This window comes from Empidonax traillii, unplaced genomic scaffold (assembly GCF_003031625.1).
Source record: "Empidonax traillii isolate 1590-97213 ecotype Southwest subspecies unplaced genomic scaffold, ASM303162v1 scaffold1685:size78898, whole genome shotgun sequence".
Classification (NCBI taxonomy): Eukaryota; Metazoa; Chordata; class Aves; order Passeriformes; family Tyrannidae; genus Empidonax; species Empidonax traillii.
The window spans coordinates 43,327-59,328 of record NW_020956878.1 but is presented as its reverse complement, the minus strand read 5'-3'; the positions used below and the strand labels follow the sequence as shown (position 1 = coordinate 59,328).

General features: G+C 48.2%; 1 protein-coding gene across 3 annotated transcripts; it reads right to left on the bottom strand.

Moving 5' to 3' along the window:
• Window positions 1-8,481: 8,481 nt before the first annotated feature.
• On the bottom strand, window positions 8,482-15,976 carry TIMM9 (translocase of inner mitochondrial membrane 9). Of its 3 annotated transcripts, none has more exons than XM_027908377.1 (4): window positions 15,921-15,976; window positions 11,725-11,793; window positions 11,289-11,384; window positions 8,482-8,976 (listed from the first exon to the last, which is right to left on the bottom strand). In XM_027908377.1, the coding sequence occupies exons 2-4, from the start codon at window positions 11,761-11,763 to the stop codon at window positions 8,842-8,844; spliced, it is 270 nt and encodes an 89-aa protein (XP_027764178.1). In that variant the 5' UTR covers window positions 11,764-11,793; window positions 15,921-15,976; the 3' UTR covers window positions 8,482-8,841. The 3 variants fall into 3 exon arrangements, with proteins under 3 accessions (XP_027764178.1, XP_027764179.1, XP_027764177.1); XM_027908378.1 differs by lacking the exon at window positions 15,921-15,976 and adding an exon at window positions 15,777-15,883; XM_027908376.1 differs by lacking the exon at window positions 15,921-15,976 and adding an exon at window positions 14,851-14,994.
• Window positions 15,977-16,002: the final 26 nt, after the last annotated feature.

The window sequence follows — 16,002 nt, the reverse complement described above, 5'->3', positions numbered from 1 at the left end:
TGTTTGGGAGGAACAAAAATGTCTTGGCTTGCCCTTTAAGATCCTTTTGTCACAGGCTCTTCTGTTTTGCTGTACTGCCGAAAAAAAAGTCCCATCTCCCAGAGTTGAGATGCAACAAGAAAGTAAAAACAATTAAAAAAAAGCAACTGTGTGTGCTCTGTCTGTGGATTGTGCCACGGGCAGATGCAGTTTGTAAATAACTCTTCCCCCCCCCAAAAAAAAAAGAAAAAAAAAACCATGTATTTAAGACAGTTTGCATATACATTCTGTATAAAAGTGATTTTTTTAATCGATTTTTTTATTCATGTTTGTACATTGCAAGGGGGGGTGTGAGCCCCCCCTTTTTTTTTCTGTGTTTAATAATTCTGTAGAGTAAAAGCATAGATGCTCTAGACTGTATAGCAGATTGGGCTCCCAGGGCAGAGGGGCAGAAGGAAACACTAGTGATGGTGTAGCATTGCTGACATTGATGTTTCTGGAAATCTCATTTCGCAGCATTTGTCAACTTGTGATTCCGATTCCTTCCATTTTCACAGAGAAAAAAAAGAAAAATTAAAGGAAAAGTCCTCTTGTAAATGCACTTTTTCTGTCTTTTCTTAAGCGAAGCAGAGCTATTTCAATGTAAGGTAAATATGGAGCTCACTAGACAGTGCTAATAAAGGCCATGTTTTAAACATAGGCTTTATATTCTATTTTTATTTAAGTGATTGTTCTTGTAAATGTCTGGGCTTAACCTAAATAGGAAAATTAATCTCCATAAATTACTGTAAAGACTTTTTTTTTTCCAGAGCTAACTCTTACTGTTCACCTGACAATAGCTACGAATAAAAAGCTGTGCTCATTCAAAAGGAAGTAACCTGGGTCCACATGCTTAATAATTTACAGAAGGAAACTGAAAATCTGCTGAAATAACAGATGAATTATATCTTGTGCAGATACCTTAACACTGTGAGATCCCAAACAGGCACATCTCCCCCCGCTGAGCACGGAGGATGGAGGAGCTGAGCCCATCCCAGGGGGTGTTCCCAGCTGAGCTGCTGCTCCCTGGCCCTCAGGAGGGGTTCAAACACTGCCTGGAGGACTGAAGGTAACAATTCCTAAAGGTTTGGAAACCGTCCTGAGGGGTGGCTGCTCCTTGATATGGAGAATTTACTCCCTCCCTGCCCTTCCCACCTGCTCAGCTCGCACTGGGCTGGTGGGAACACCCCCAGAACCAGCTGACGTTGTTATTGTGGCACAAAACCTGCAGGAAAAGGGGGATTGGCAGAGCCTCCACTGATTTTATCCTGCTGGGAAGGAGCATGTCATGGAACCAGTTTGTACAGGAGATTTTACAGGAGTTTCCTGTGATGCTTTAAAAAAAAAAACCACAGGGAAGAGAAGAGTAACTGGGTAGCTTTGGGTTATCCTGGATTAAAGGTGAAACCAAGAAGAAAACCCAGTAAGATCCATAATTTCTACCTTTGCTGTAATCCCCTTATTGATGCTTTGACAAAAAAAAATTCCAAAGCATCTTCCATGGCCTTGGATGAAAACTTATAATGTTGAAGACCCAGAATTAGGATTGTACAGAGTTGGGATTTTTTCAAAGAAGACATCAGGTATCGTGTTTGCAAGAGCAAGCAAAAATCATCCTCTTGGCAGCCTTTGTGCTGTTCTGCTGCCTCCTGATCTCCAAGTGATTCTTGTTTTATTTCAAGCTTACTGAGGAGATGAGAACAAAATTACAGTCCCAAATTCTGTTAGAATTGTTAAAAAGAGCAGGGCTGTAAGAAAATCAGACTCTTCCCTCACCTCCTGCAGTTGATGCAAAGAACTGGCAAATTTCTGGCAGATTTCTTAACTTCACGTGCAAGGGCATAAGGTAAGAAAAGATTCATTTTCCTACTTGTTTGGGGGTTTTATTTTCTTCCCACCAAGTGTGTCAGCTGCACCTTGTCCTGTAGAGTTTCTATTTTCTCTCTGATGTGGAAGTTCAGGAACCCCCACTTAAATCTCTGCTTTTGGCTCCTCCATCACATTTCTCGTGTCTGAGAAACTTTTCTGTTGCTCAATCCGAGTGAGCAGCTGAGGCAGGAGAGGCACAGATGTCACAGCAATAATAACAAGCCATGATTTCAAATCAAAGCAGATTTCCAGGAGTAATTATCAGTGAAAGAAAAGCATGTCAAGGGCAAAGAAATCTGTGTCTTCATGAAGTAAAACCTGCCTGACCTTCATGGGAACAGAGGGTCTTTAATTCGAAGGACAACAGCAGAAAAGGTGATTAAATCACTTTTTGTGGTAATGTGCACACTTGAGTCTCATTTTTCTCTAAAGGTGCAGGATTAGAATGGGCAGAAATTTAAAAAATAGCTGCATATTATTTGATGTAGATGGGACCGTGTAGTAGTGGCTGCCAGAATCACTCAGGAAGGCTTTGATGTGGACCTGGAAAGGGAATCTGAATCTTAGGATTGTCAACTCCTGTGCCTCAGTCAGACTGCTGAGAAATCCTTCTCTCTGCAGGCAGGTTTGTCAGCCAGGTGGAATTTCACATTTAAAAAAAAAAAAAATGTTCTTGTAACATGTTGTTCTTTTCCCCATTAAAAATATTCTTGGATGGCTGAGGCAGCCAAATGGATTTTCTGGGCAGCATCTACTGGAATTCTTTTCCAGCAGTAAATGTAAGTAAGTGCTGTTGCCTTCTTTGTAAGAAAAGAGCAGGTTTGGTTTGATGGCTTGAAACAAATGTGACATGAGCTGAGAGCCACGTTTAGCAGCTGAGACAAAAGATGAATGTGGTCACAAAAGCTGAGTGAGCTGCTCGCTGTGCCCTTGTGCCTTGGCAGAAATTATGCACTAAAATCTACGTTATTTTTACTTCTCTCTACTTGGGATTTTATTATTTGCAGGATAAAGGCCACCCCTGGAGATGTGGGGAACATCATGAAGCAGTGGAAGCAAAGGGGATGTTGCCAGAGGCTGACTCACTGTAATTCCAGGGCTCAGGAAAAAGACATTTCATAACTGGCTCACAACTATTAAGCTGTTGCTCTCAAATTTTGAGAAAACCTGTCATTCTCCCATATTGCCTAACACCAAATAGGAATGTTTTTTTTTAAAAAAGTCTCTGTGACAAAATTATTCACCTTTATCAGTTACCACTCAGTATCTGGAATTTAATAGGGTTTTGGATCAGCCCAGGGGCAAACCCTGCATGGTCCTTGAAGGAAAACTGCAAAGATGAGGCCGTGCTGGCTGTGAAACCAAACCTTGCCAAGGGCAGGGGCTTTCCTGGGGTCCTTGTTTGGAGTTCCCTTTGCTGTTCATGTTGCTGTTCCTGCTCCTTCCCATTCCAGAGGGGTTTTGTGGTTGTCTCTCTGCTCCTCCCAGGAACTCGAGCACGTTCCCATCCCAGGCGGCGTCTCCAGCTATTTCCGAACTCCTCCCCTAATCCCTCATCTGGGTACAGCTTGACCTAATTTGCCAAGCTCCTGCCAGCCCTGCCAGGTTCAGAAGGAGGGGTAAAATGTGGAATTCGTGTGGAACACTTTGTTGTGTTGCACAAGGCTGGTTTCTCTTTCTGTTTTAACGAGGCCCCTGTTTATGTGCATGTGCAGCTCGGAACAGGCTCCTGATGCTCCTTTATTTCCTGAGAATGACTTCCCTCAGGAATGGGGAAAGTGCAAAGCTAGTTTAAAAATGGGGGGAAAACAGAAGATGAGAAGAAAAAAAACCCCAAGCCCTTGATTCCTTCTGCTCCTGCTCTGCTTCTCACCCTGCAGGGGAGCACTGGGGGCCATCCCAGGGCACAGAGGGAGGGGCAGAAGCTCAGGAGCAGTGGCTGAGGGGGCAGGAGAGCCCCTCTCTGCCAGGGAAGTGCTTTGGCACTGGAATTAGTAAGGAACAAAGTTTTATGTTGGTCTGTGCAGGTATTTGAGTGTGTTTAACTCAAGACTGTGAGAGCAGCCCCACTTAATCCTGTGGGAATAATTATAGGAATGTCATTCACAGGCAGTGCAGGAGGGAGCTGATTTTTGTTTCCTGGTTTCTCTTCGGAGAACTTGGAACAATTATCAAGAGTGTGATTTCTCCTTGATTCAGAGGCACTTTGCAGCATCCCTGGGCAGGGTAACACATCTCTGTGTCTTTGAGCAATCATTAAGTGTTAACAGGTAGCCTGGAGCTGGTTTCACAGAAAGCCTTTATTGCTGGAATGTCCCAGCACGCAGGGACACGTCCTGCCTTCCCCAGGAAGGGGAATGTATTGTCTCGTCTTCCAAATCAACCCATATTTTCTTCTCTTGTCTCTGGAGAGTCACAGGATGGTTTGGGTTGGGAGGGATCTTTAAGGATTATGTAGTTCCAACCCCCCCTGCTGTGGGCAGGGACACCCTCACTGCAATCAGAGCTCTGTCCTTGCTTCCTCCCCAGTGGCCAAACCCACCTCAGCCTCCAGGGCTGGGCAAGGGGCAGAGGCCCCTTGGTACCTGCCCAGCTTTCCTCTGCACATGGGCTGCCAGTCCTTGTCCTGTGTGTTCCTGATCCAAGGCCTTGGCTGGTCCCAGCTTGGGCACATTCCACCTGCCCAGTCCCCATCCCCACCTCTCTCCAGTGTCTCCTCGCTTTTCTGCCAAGGAAATCCCTGCTGAGCAGCCTTTTGGGACTCCCCTTTGGCCTTTCCATAGGCTCAGTCAGCCTCTGGGTGCATTTTGGCAGGTCAGTCCAGGCTTTGAGCTTTGCTTGTGGCCCAGGAGTCCCTGTGTCTCACAACATTCCAGGGGGATCCTGCCCCTTCCCTGGTGACCCAGGGTCCTCCAGGTGCCTTGTGGGGGGACCCAGCCACCTCCCCGTGCAGTCTGGACAGAAACAGAGCAACAGTTTCATTTCAAGAGGTGGTCAATAATGTATTTCCTGTGATCTGATTGCAGTTGTGGCTGTAAAAGTGTTGCAGATGTCCATTCTCCCTGAATTACTGTGCAGAACCCACCACTCCTGTCACCATCGTGGGAAGGGACCCCAGAGGGGAAGGGACAATCCACAGGGTGATCAGAGGGATGGGATCCCCATAAAGGGGCTGGAAGAGCCACTCGGTCCCAAGGGAGGAGGGGATAGCACCGAGGTCCCACAGCTCTTCTCATCAGGCCCTGCCACCGTCCCCAGGGAATCCAAGAACTCTGTGGGACACTGAGGCACTTTTTCCCTGAGATCCAAGCAGAAAAAAGAGCAGGAGAGGTGGCCAACACCCCTTTCCTACTGATGAGGGGTTAGGCAGTCCCTGGCTGTGAAGCCTTGAAACCCTTTTCCCTCAGCCCCAGCTCGGAGTTCCCGGCAGATCGCTGGGGCAGCAGCACACACGGGAATGCCCCGTGGGCTTGGCCACAAGGAGAGGGGAAGAGGGTCCAGTTCTATCTCCCAGTAAGTGCAGGATCTGTAAAATACAGAAATAGCTCCAACTGGATTTCTACTTTAATTATTTGAAATTTTGACAAGCTCCCTTTTGTGTTAATGAACAATCTGTCAGCTGCACTTCCTTGGATACATCCAGGGAGCCCAGCTCCCTGTGCAGCCCTCTCCCCTTCCCTGGGATTAGAGGGAAAGGATACAGGCTAAAAAACTGTAACCAGCCACGGTCTGATCAAGCACTGTGTAAGTGTAGACATTTATTTAAAGACCAATGTAGGGTCTTTTTGTGTGTCTTCCAGTTACATCTGTTTCCGTGGGTGAGAAATCCTGGGAAAAGATGTGACCATCGTTTTACAGCCTGAACTACTAAAGCTGGAATGTCAAATGCTCCCTGGGTGTTCACAGACGGAGCCTGACACCAAAACAATGAGTGTGGAGTTCAGGTAAAACAGTTTTTAAAACGTTCTGAGGTTAAGCAGAATTGTTACTTTGTGGAGTTCTTTCCGTGCTCTCTGCTGGGAACTCGGGGCAGGCTCAGGTTGAAGCGTCCCAAGCTCTGCTTTTACAGGTTTGAGAGCTCGGGCCACGCTCATACAAGGAATTTGAGAGCTGAGCTATTAAGGGACTTCCCAAGAGTTAACCAGATTGCTCAAATGCCTCGTGCTGACTTCCTAACCCAGCTCAGAGAAATGCTGGAAAAGGAGCTGTTGCTGGGCTGCAGTTCCCAGAGCCGGGTACCGAGGGCAGGGGCTTTGCCTCCCGCACAGAACCCACGCTGGGGTTTCACCCTCCCAGGCGCCGCAGTCCCTCCTCTCCTGAGAGCTCAGGGATTGCAGCCTCTCAGCAGGGATGACATAAATTGGGGCTTTGCTTTTGTCCTAGACAGAATCCAAGGAGCCTCTATTATAATCTTCCAGCTGATTGACCCGATGGCTGTGCCGGCACCGCTGATGGCCGGGGCGCTCTGGAACAAGGCTCTGGTTTGCCCCTTCCTGCTGGAATGGTTCTGCTCTCTGTGGGCTGACAGGAATTACTTCCAGCCTTTGGGTGCAGACACTCCTTTGGGAAGGAGGGATGTGTGTTCCTGTCTGTGCTGCAGTGAGCAGCTCCCACTGAGTGTCTGTTCACCAGCTCGGTTTCAGCCAGGCAGTTTTTGGCAGGCTGCCCTCCCGTTCCCTCCCCTCCCACCTGCCCTCTGGCTCACTTTTTCCACAGCTTTCTCAGTATTCCTTCCTCAGCAACGCTGTTTCTCACCCTTTGCTCCTCCTTCCCTCAGGATGGCTTCCATTCCTGCACCTCAGGAGTGCTGATTCACCTCCTCCCCACACCCCTCAGCTGAGATGCTGCTGCCTTTCCCTCAGGATCCAGGCACTAATCCTTAATAATCCCATTTTCATTCTGCTTTTGGCTGTGCACTTCATTATGCCTTGTAAACTCGGGGCTATTTCAGAAGAGCATCCCTGGAATTTTTCCAGGCCAGGTTGGACGGGGCTCGGAGGAACCCACTCTAGTGGAAGGAGTTCCTGCCCGTGGCAGGGCATTCAACTGTTAAGAAAGTTTTCCCTGTCGCTTCCTGCACCACCTGGAGGCTTTAGTTACATGGATACACTTTATTTCCAAGCTGAAATGTATTTGTATCATCTGTATTCAACCAGTCACTTGGATTTGAAAGATTTGAAACATTTCTGGAGTGAAACAGAGCTTGGACAAAACTGGTTATCCAGACCTGAAGTTACTCACCTGAAAGTGAGTAATTTATTAACTCAGTCCCTCTAACACTTGCTCAACCTTTTGTACAGGAAATCTGTATTAATAAATATTTACCTATTTTCTTACCCCCAAATATTGAAATGAGGGAAAACCATTATTTTATTTTAGCCCCCTTCCCTTCAGCCTCGAGGCACTTTGCCCAGGAGATGTGAAAATCCTCCACTTCCATCACTCGACCTCTTCAGTCACTTTTCTGAGCACCTTTTTGCACAGAAAGATCAAAGAGAACTTCTCCATCATGGGTTACTTTCAAATGTTTGCCAAGTGCCAGCTTTAAGGAAAGCCTTCACCCTTCACTGTGGATCTGTTGATTCTCAGGGCCTTAACGTTTGTGGCCTGATTGCAGCAAACAATCTGCACATTATTAGCTCGTTATTCCATTAAAAAACAGGATATTGGAGACTTGCTGCCTCATTTGGACTGGTTTTCGGGCTTCACTCTTTCGGAGTGAGCTCTTGGACATCTCCAAGGTCACAAGCTGTGCTGCAGCGAGGACAAAGCACAGGTGGATGAGCCTGTGGGATCATACTTGTTTCTTCCACAGGAACAGAATTCCATGGAGGGCTGGGGCAGTTTTGAACACCAGTGGCTGGTGGAAGGGGCAGGTGCACTGTGCTGTAATCCACAGCCTGGACAGCTGAGAGTCTGAGAAGGAATAAAACCAACAGGGAGGAAAGTGTTCATTCAAACTGCTGCTGGAAAGAAGCTGGAGAAGGGAACAACAGAAAGCCCTGGGGACAGTTCCTGCCCCTTCTGTTCCTTGTGCTGCCTCTCTACAAACAGGACCAGCAGCTGATGTGGAACAGCTTTGTTTCATCTTCATCACCTGGACTCTCAGCACTGGTGATCCTGAGGTTCATTCCCTTTGTCCCTGGTTTGGGAGGTGGAGCTGATCCTGTTCAGCACCACTCCCTGTACCCACGGCCTGAGGGTGGGACTGCAGCCATCGGGTCCTTTCCAAGGATTGGGGTTAACCCAAACTGGCCTGCACTCAGCCAGCAGCAGGGAAGCTGCCAGCAGGCTGTGCTTGGAGAGCCTCCTGCCAGGCCTGGGTTTGGAGAAGCCTGTGGGGTTCCCTGAGGGAAACAAGTGATGGTAATGACACCCTGTGTCCCTGGGAAGGAGAGGGAAGCAGGAGGCAAAGATATCCTGGGGGAAAGCTGGCAGAGCAGCCCTGCCTGAACCCACTGTGGGATCTGTCAGCACTCTGAAGCAGCACTAAAGGAACATGACCCTTCAGGAGCTGGGCAAAGAGCCCCCAGCAAACAAAACTGCTCCCACTGTCCCCAAAACGGATCTTTGGAAAGAACATACAAACCTGTGTCCGGCTCCCGTTGATTTTATTTGAATTAAATAAAAAAAGTGTATTTCCCATATTACATTGATTCATCTCAACCAGTCCCAGCCAAAGGCAGTTGAACCCTCCCACCACCCCTGGAATTCAAACACACCAGTCTGTGGGCCCTGGGAGGGGTTGAATCCACATCCCTGTGGAGTGAAAAGGCCCTCGGGAGACTCCACGGCCAGGCCACCATGACTGACTTGCTGTTTAACCCTTCACGGATCCCACTGGCTGAGCAGCACCTGGAACTCTGTCCCAAGCTGCTGGACACACATCCCAACAGCAGCAAATCCCAACTGTGCTCTGGCACAGCTTGCCGAGTCTGAGCACAGGGCTCTCCTCTAACGGGGTGGGCTGAGAAGTCCTGCCTTGGCTGCCAGAGCCTCGTTCTGCTGGATGTGATACTCCTGGAATCTCATGGAGATCCTCTGGGTCATCTTTAAATACTTCTGCAGGCAGTTGTCTGAGCAGGTCATCTGGGGGAAGAGGGAGACAGAAGGCTTTAATACTTAAAACACTTCCCCAGCCAGGACCCAAAATGAAGTCACATAGAGGGATAAACAGTGAGGTGAGCAGATCTCATACTGTTCAGCCTCAGGATAAGGGCAGGAGAAAATGGGAAGTTTAATTGTGAAGTTTAGTTTGTGAGGGATACCTGAAACATCTTTTAATATTGTTTCTCAAGTGAAAGTCTCAGTAGAAAACATTTAGGATCTAGGAGATATTACCATTTCATCCTTGGGCTCCTCTTGTGAAATTAAACTCTGTACTTTGCAATAAATCATAAATCTATTAAATGAATATATTTTGTTTTCACTCTGTTTACAAACACGTACTGTTTTATGGTCTGGTCTCTGCCTGCTCAGCTGAACCTTTCTCTGACCTTGTTCCCATTAGCTCTGTTAATTTTCTGGTACCTGCTTGGTTACCCTTTCAGCAAAACAACCCAAGCACATCAGTCAGCTGGACAGGGAAATAAACACCAGCACCATTTCATCCATAGAACTTTTAAAATTTAAAGTGGTTTTTTTTTTTCTTTCTTTAAGTGCAAAGAAAGAGTAACAAGATTTTTTTCTGAGCACCAGTTCTACCAACTGGATATTGTGTGTCAGGGTTCAAAACCTTGCCGGCACTGCAGGGGGACAGAAAGGAAAGCCAAACACTTGGTTTGATGACTTAGAAAACCAGCAAACTGCTTTGGTTGTGCTCGGTGCAAAGGGTGTGAAAAGCAGAAGGGATGAAAAGGAACGGGACCAAACCCCACCCAGCTACACCTTGGCCTGGCATCAGCTGAGGCAAAACCTGCTGAGCAGGAGTGAAGTCTCCCAAGGGAACACGTTCTGGAAGTGCCCCCAGCCCGTGCTCCCAGAGGGAGTGGTGTTTGTGACGCGGGGCCTGGGGAGTCTGGACTTGCAAAGGTCAGGAGCTGTTTATCCAAGTCCAGAATCCCAAAGGAGATGCCTGGGGGTATTAATCTCAAGTGTTTAATAAAAAACTACGGCTCTAAAGAGGAACACAGGAATTTCCACACCAGATCAGAGCAGTGGCCCATCTAGACCAGTGTCCTGTTCCCAGCAGGGGCCAGAGAGGTGCTCTGCAAGAAATCCCACAATGGCTAAGGATGGACAAAACTTCCCACAAGGAAGTTTCCTCCCAGTTCCCCTGTTAACAGGTGGCTCCTGCACTACCAGACGTGGACCCTCTGCAAGTCACAGAGGCAAAAAAAGGCAGATCAGAATCACAGGGTGGTTTGGGTTGGAAGGGACCTTAAAGCTCATCTCATTCCAACCCCCTGCCACGGGCAGCGACACCTTCCACTAGCCCGGGTTGCTCAGAGAATCTAAGAATATGTTTTGGACTTAAATAATCTTTAATTCAGAATAATTATGACCTGTAATAGAATTCCACTAAAGCAGATGCAGTAAAGATCAGGGAAAGGAGAAATCTGTCTTCAGAAGTAAGAGCTTTGTCCAGAGCAGCAGAGCCAGAGCTGAAAGGAGATGTGATTTCTGCCTGCACTGAGGAGCTGAACTCCAAGGAGGCAGAAAATGCTCAAAAACAATGGCTGGTTTATAATCTCGGGGTTTTTTTTTCCCTTCCAGGGGAGTCAAACAAAGGTTATTAAAACTTTTAACCAAAAAAAAATGATTAAACTCTGAAACAGCCTCTCAACAGGAGAGGAGAAGCAAAAACATGCAACTAATCTCATCGAGAGCTGAATGTTTCGTGCAGGTGACTGTGATGGAGCTCCCTGCAGTGCAGGGCACTGGACTGAACAGCCAGGGCTGTTAAAAGCAGGCCCCTGTTCCCAGGAACTCACTCCAATGCAGGAATGTGGGTAAGAAAACAACTCTTTCAGCAGGATTGTCCAAAGATGGAGGTGTGCTGGAGGAAGGCACTTCCATGTGTACAGAGTCACTATCCATCGGAAGCTGGGGCACAAGAACCTCCACCGACAGCTCAGGGAATGACAGAACTGCACTGAGCAGCCACTGAGCAGAGATGGGGCAGTTCCTGTGTGTGTGGTACCAACAACCTACTCCTGCAACGGGCTGGGTGGGAAGGGACCTTAAAGCTCATCTTGTTCCAACCCTTGCCATGGACAGGGCCACCTTCCACTAGCCCAGGTTGCTCCAAGCCCTGTCCGACCTTGCTGGGAACACTCACTTGGAAGAACTTCCTGCCTGACTTTTTAGCCACTTGAAAGATCAGAACTCTCCAAGTTGCTTCTGAAGTTGGAATGTTGAACAGCAATTCTACCAAAGGGTCATTAGAAGCAATTACCTACCTCTTCTGGTTTCACATCTCTGCTGGTGAAATCCTTTATGCAATCCAGGAAGCAGTTTTCTGTAAGTTTATTGTAGGTTCCAAGAAACTCCTTGAACTGTAAATAAAAACTGGACAATGAGTATCCAAAACAAATTCTGTGTTAATTTTTCTTACACACACCTGCCTGGCCCAGCTGGGGACACCGATACTGAAGGACAAGTCACTAGAAAAACTCAGTGTCAGTCAGAAGATTTCAGCACCAAATGCTGCTCCTACTCGAATCAGACACTAAACTGTGCTTGTCAACAGTCAGGTGTTTAAATCTGGGTCGCTGCAGAACTGGCCTTAACTTAGATGGTAACTTACACTTTGTCCCCATGTCCCACACCTGTCACTCAATGTGACAAGGTGATAAAAGACCTTCAAAGCCACCGCTCACAAACACAACACCTCACCTGCTTGATCTGGTCAGACTCGGAGATCTGCCCGGCCATGTTCCCCCGCCTGCGTCTCAGTCACCTGCTCTGAAACGAGAGTCGAGTTTCACACGAAAAGCATAAACATGAACTGCAGCATTTACATCAGAATGGAATGTTGTACATCCCTGAAGTGTGTTTAAATGGAACTCTGCTGGCAAACTTCCCAGCCATTCACTCCAAGGGGAGTTACATTTCTGAAATGTATTCAGTGAAAAGAACATCCACGATAATTCCAGGTACCTTCCCAAATCCACCTGTTAACTGCTGCCCTCGGAACACTTTAAGGCATTTCAAACAGCTAAAGTAACTTATAAAATACCTTATTTATGTTTTTTTAAGTGCTGTCAAACCTATCTAAGGTTTATCACAGATGACAATGCAAACTAACATCACGTGTTGATGAGAAGAAGCTCCTTCAATCTAATTCATATCAACTTGTAGAAGAAAAATGAGCACTGCAGTGTAATCACTTTGTGATAAAAAACTTTATTGAGCCCTTCAGGAAGGGCTACTCACAATTAAACTTCTATTATGTTTAGCCAAATTTTGGGCAAGACATTCATGTTTTATAAAGCTTTAACTGTTCCAATCTCTCAGCAGGGGGAAGGGAAGGGGTACAAGGACACAGTAACAATTATTTCTGCAACAGAAAGAAAACTAAGGAACTAAAAACAGCGCCAGGGAGCTCTCAGAAGGATGAACTCTCCCTACACCCCTTCCAGCAGCACAGGGATTATGACATCTGCCTCTTAACATCACACTGTCCCTGCACAGGGAGCCAACTCAGGGATTGGAAGTCAAGTGCACATAGGATTCTTGGATTTAGGATGGACATCCCCACAACCAAGAATTCATCAGGGGCACACACTGTGAAGGAGAATCTACAGAATCTGGTGGTTAAGAAGAAAAATGTGTTATTTGGGTTTTCACTGAATCACAGAATGGTTTGGGTTGGAAGGGATCTTAAATATCATCCAGTCCCACCCCCCTCCCTGCCACGGGCAGGGATTCCTTCCACTATCCCAGGTTATTCCAAGCCCCATCCAACCTGGCCTTGGACACTTCCAGGGATGGAGCAGCCACAGCTCCTCTGGGCAACCTGTGCCAGGGCCTCCCCACCCTCACAGGCAAGAATTTCTTTCTAGTATCCAATCCCTGCCCTCTGTCAGTGGGAAGCCATTCCCTCCTGTCCTGTCACTCCAGGCCCTTGTCCAAAGTCCTTCTCCAGTTTTCCTTCCCTATCCTACACCTCAAACTTGTTTTAGGATGATGGTTATGGAGGAAAACAACTGGTGAAAAGGGATGGCCCCTCCACTCTCATTTCTCAGCCTGTTAGACAATAAGGGCAGTGACAATTCTGCCAGGTCAGTGTAGGTAGATAATTAAAGAGGCAGAAACCACAGGAAAGATTTTTGCCTCTGCCAAGCACAGGAAGCTCAAAGCTTCAACAGTCAGTGCCATTTTCTCACACTCAGTGATGCTTCGTAATTTCTGTTTGTAGCAAACCTGGTCTGTTTTTCTGGACTAGTTTGGCAAGATTCAAAACTGCAGATTGAAACTGCAGTTTCACAAAGCTCTGGCTCCTGGGAAAGGCTCTGATTTCCATCAGCACAGTGGCACCATCTGATTGTCAGAGTCTGCAGCCCTTGTTCTGCTGCAGGTGTTTCACACGTTCCACAGCCCAGCAGTGAAATCCCACAGCTCTGCTGCACCTTTAGCTCCAAATCACAGGCCTGAACACCTAAAAATGTGCTACCTGGGCATTCCCAGGAATGTGCATATCTAGTTCGCTCTAAATTCTGGCAAATGTATCATTTCAAGCTTTCCTGCTGTTTCTCCCTTTCCCTTCCAACCTCTGGAAAAAAAAAACAAACTTAAAACCCAGGGATGGTTCCAAATATGTTCTGATGTTCTGAAGAGACATTAAGACAAGTCCCTGTGAGTAAAATAAGCAGTCAAGGATAACCTGAGGGTTTGGGTTCTCTCACTTGGGCATTTTCCATCCTCCTCCCACAAGCACAGCCTTTAGTCCATTCAAGCCCCTTCTCTGGGCAAGATCCACCCCAGCTCCCAGCCCAGTTTTAGAATCTGCAAAATGCTTCTAATATTTGCCTCTGCTGTGGCTGCCACTCCCACTGCCACGGAAACAATAACACAGGCCAGAGTGACAGCTTTCCTTAAGAAGGAAAAGCTGGTTTGTAACTAAAACCGGTGATTAGGTGAAGGATCCTGAGCACGGCAGGAGAAGAAGGAACCCGAACTGCAGATGTCAGAACCCTCCTAAAACTTCTGATCTGTGGGAATGCAGCTTCCACAGCTGTGTCTCCAGGCCTCACAAGGTAGAGGGATTATGAACTTAACTCCTAAGGGCTAATAATTGGAACACAGCTTTTAATTATTATAGTAATTACTGTACTGCTGGGTGACCAAAAAGCCTCCCTCCATTCCCAGCCTGGAGTTGTTGAAGGTGAAGCACTTGAAGGAAGTTTTTTTTCTCCCCCAAGTAACCACCATTCTTGTCCAAGACCTAATCTGGAGTCAGGAGAATCCTTTCCCATGGAAGTTAAACGAGCCCTGTGTTTGGGGTGGATTTTTTCCACCTTTTTTGTGAGGAGATGCATTTTCGTGGTGATGGAGAGACACCATAAATCCATCATGCTTGTTATACTGATTAGCATCTGAATTAGGTCTAGGGAATGCCTACTTTATCAAGATAAAGATAAATATCTTTTTAAGCCTTTGCTTCCAGTTGTACACAGGGAACACCACGTGAGTGTTTCTGAAAAGGACAAGGAAGAACGAAAACATCAGGTCAAAGAAATGTGTCAAAATCAAGAGGAATAAAAATACTGAGTCAAAGGCTTGCGTCAAGATAAAGAATAAAAATACAGGTGCAAGGAACTATGTCAAGATAAAGCCCCCACGGCCTATAAAGTTCTCTTTATTGCTGGGGATCATTAGGCTAAAACCTGATCGATATTTAGATTTTTTAAAAAAACAAACTAATTGATTTTAAGAGGCCAAGGGCCTTTAAAGAAGTGGGAAGCACATGGTGAGGTGAGAAAGGGGTTGGTCAGAAGGAGGCCGGATAAGCAGCTGTACCTGGTGCACGGGTTATTCTAACCCACAGTATCTTGGATTTGGCCGGGACCCGGAAGGAAAAGAGGTGGATTGTGGAAATCTGACACCAAAGGGGAGTTACCACGGTCAGTGCTAAATCAGAGCCCCGAGAGCTTCTCCGAACACGTGCGAGGGCCTGTGCTGGGAGGAAACACACCTCTTCCCTACGAAATCAAAACCTGGAGATAAAACAACTTCGCATCGATTTATTTTTTTTCCCTCCCTTTCACCCCATCCTCTAGCTCCCCCTTCCAAAACCACCTTGGGTTCCCCCTGCTCGGGGGTCACTCGCTCAAGGCCCCGCGGCAGAACCCCAGACACGGAGCGCCTTTCTCCCCGCCGGGAAAACCCCGGGGCAGGGACGGGTTTCCCCTTCCCAGACCCTCAGGGAGCGCCCCGGTCCTTCAGGGGAACGCTCCCGGCCTCTCAGGAGCGCTCCGCGGCCCTCGGGAACATACCTGGGCCCTCGGGAACACTCTGGGCCCCTTGCAGGCTCTCCCTGCACCTCAGGAGCTCTCCCGGTCCTTTGGAATACTCCCGTCCCTTAGGACACCTCCCTGTCCCTCAAGGGCGCTCTCTGTCCCTCAGGAACCTTTCCGGGCCTTCAGGAGCCCTCCCGCTCCCTCGGGCACACTCCCGGACCCTCACGGGCGCTCTCTATCCCTCAGAAGCCTTCCCCGTCCGTGAGGAACACCCCCTGTCCCTCACGGGCTCTCCCGGGGCCTTCAGGAGCCCTCCCGAGCTCTCCCCACCGCTCGCGGGCTCTCCTGGTCCCTCGGGAATGCTCCCGGCCCCTCAGGAATACTCTGGGCCCCTTACGGGCTCTCCCGGCATCTCAGGAGCACTCCCGGCCCCTCAAGGGCGCTCTCTGTCCCTCAGGAGCCCTCCCGGACCCTCCGAACACTCCCAGTCCCTCTCGGGCACTCCCGGGCCCTCGGGAACTCTCCCCGTCCCTCAGGACGCCTCCGGGTCCCTGAGGAACACTCCCTGTCCCTGCCGGGCTCTCCCGGTCCCTCAGGAGCACGCCCGGTCCCCACCCCGGGCTCACTCACCGGCCCCACGCGTGCCGCGGCCCCGCAGTTTCGCCGCGGGGCGGGGAGAGCGGGCGGCGCTCGCGTCCCCCCACACACACAC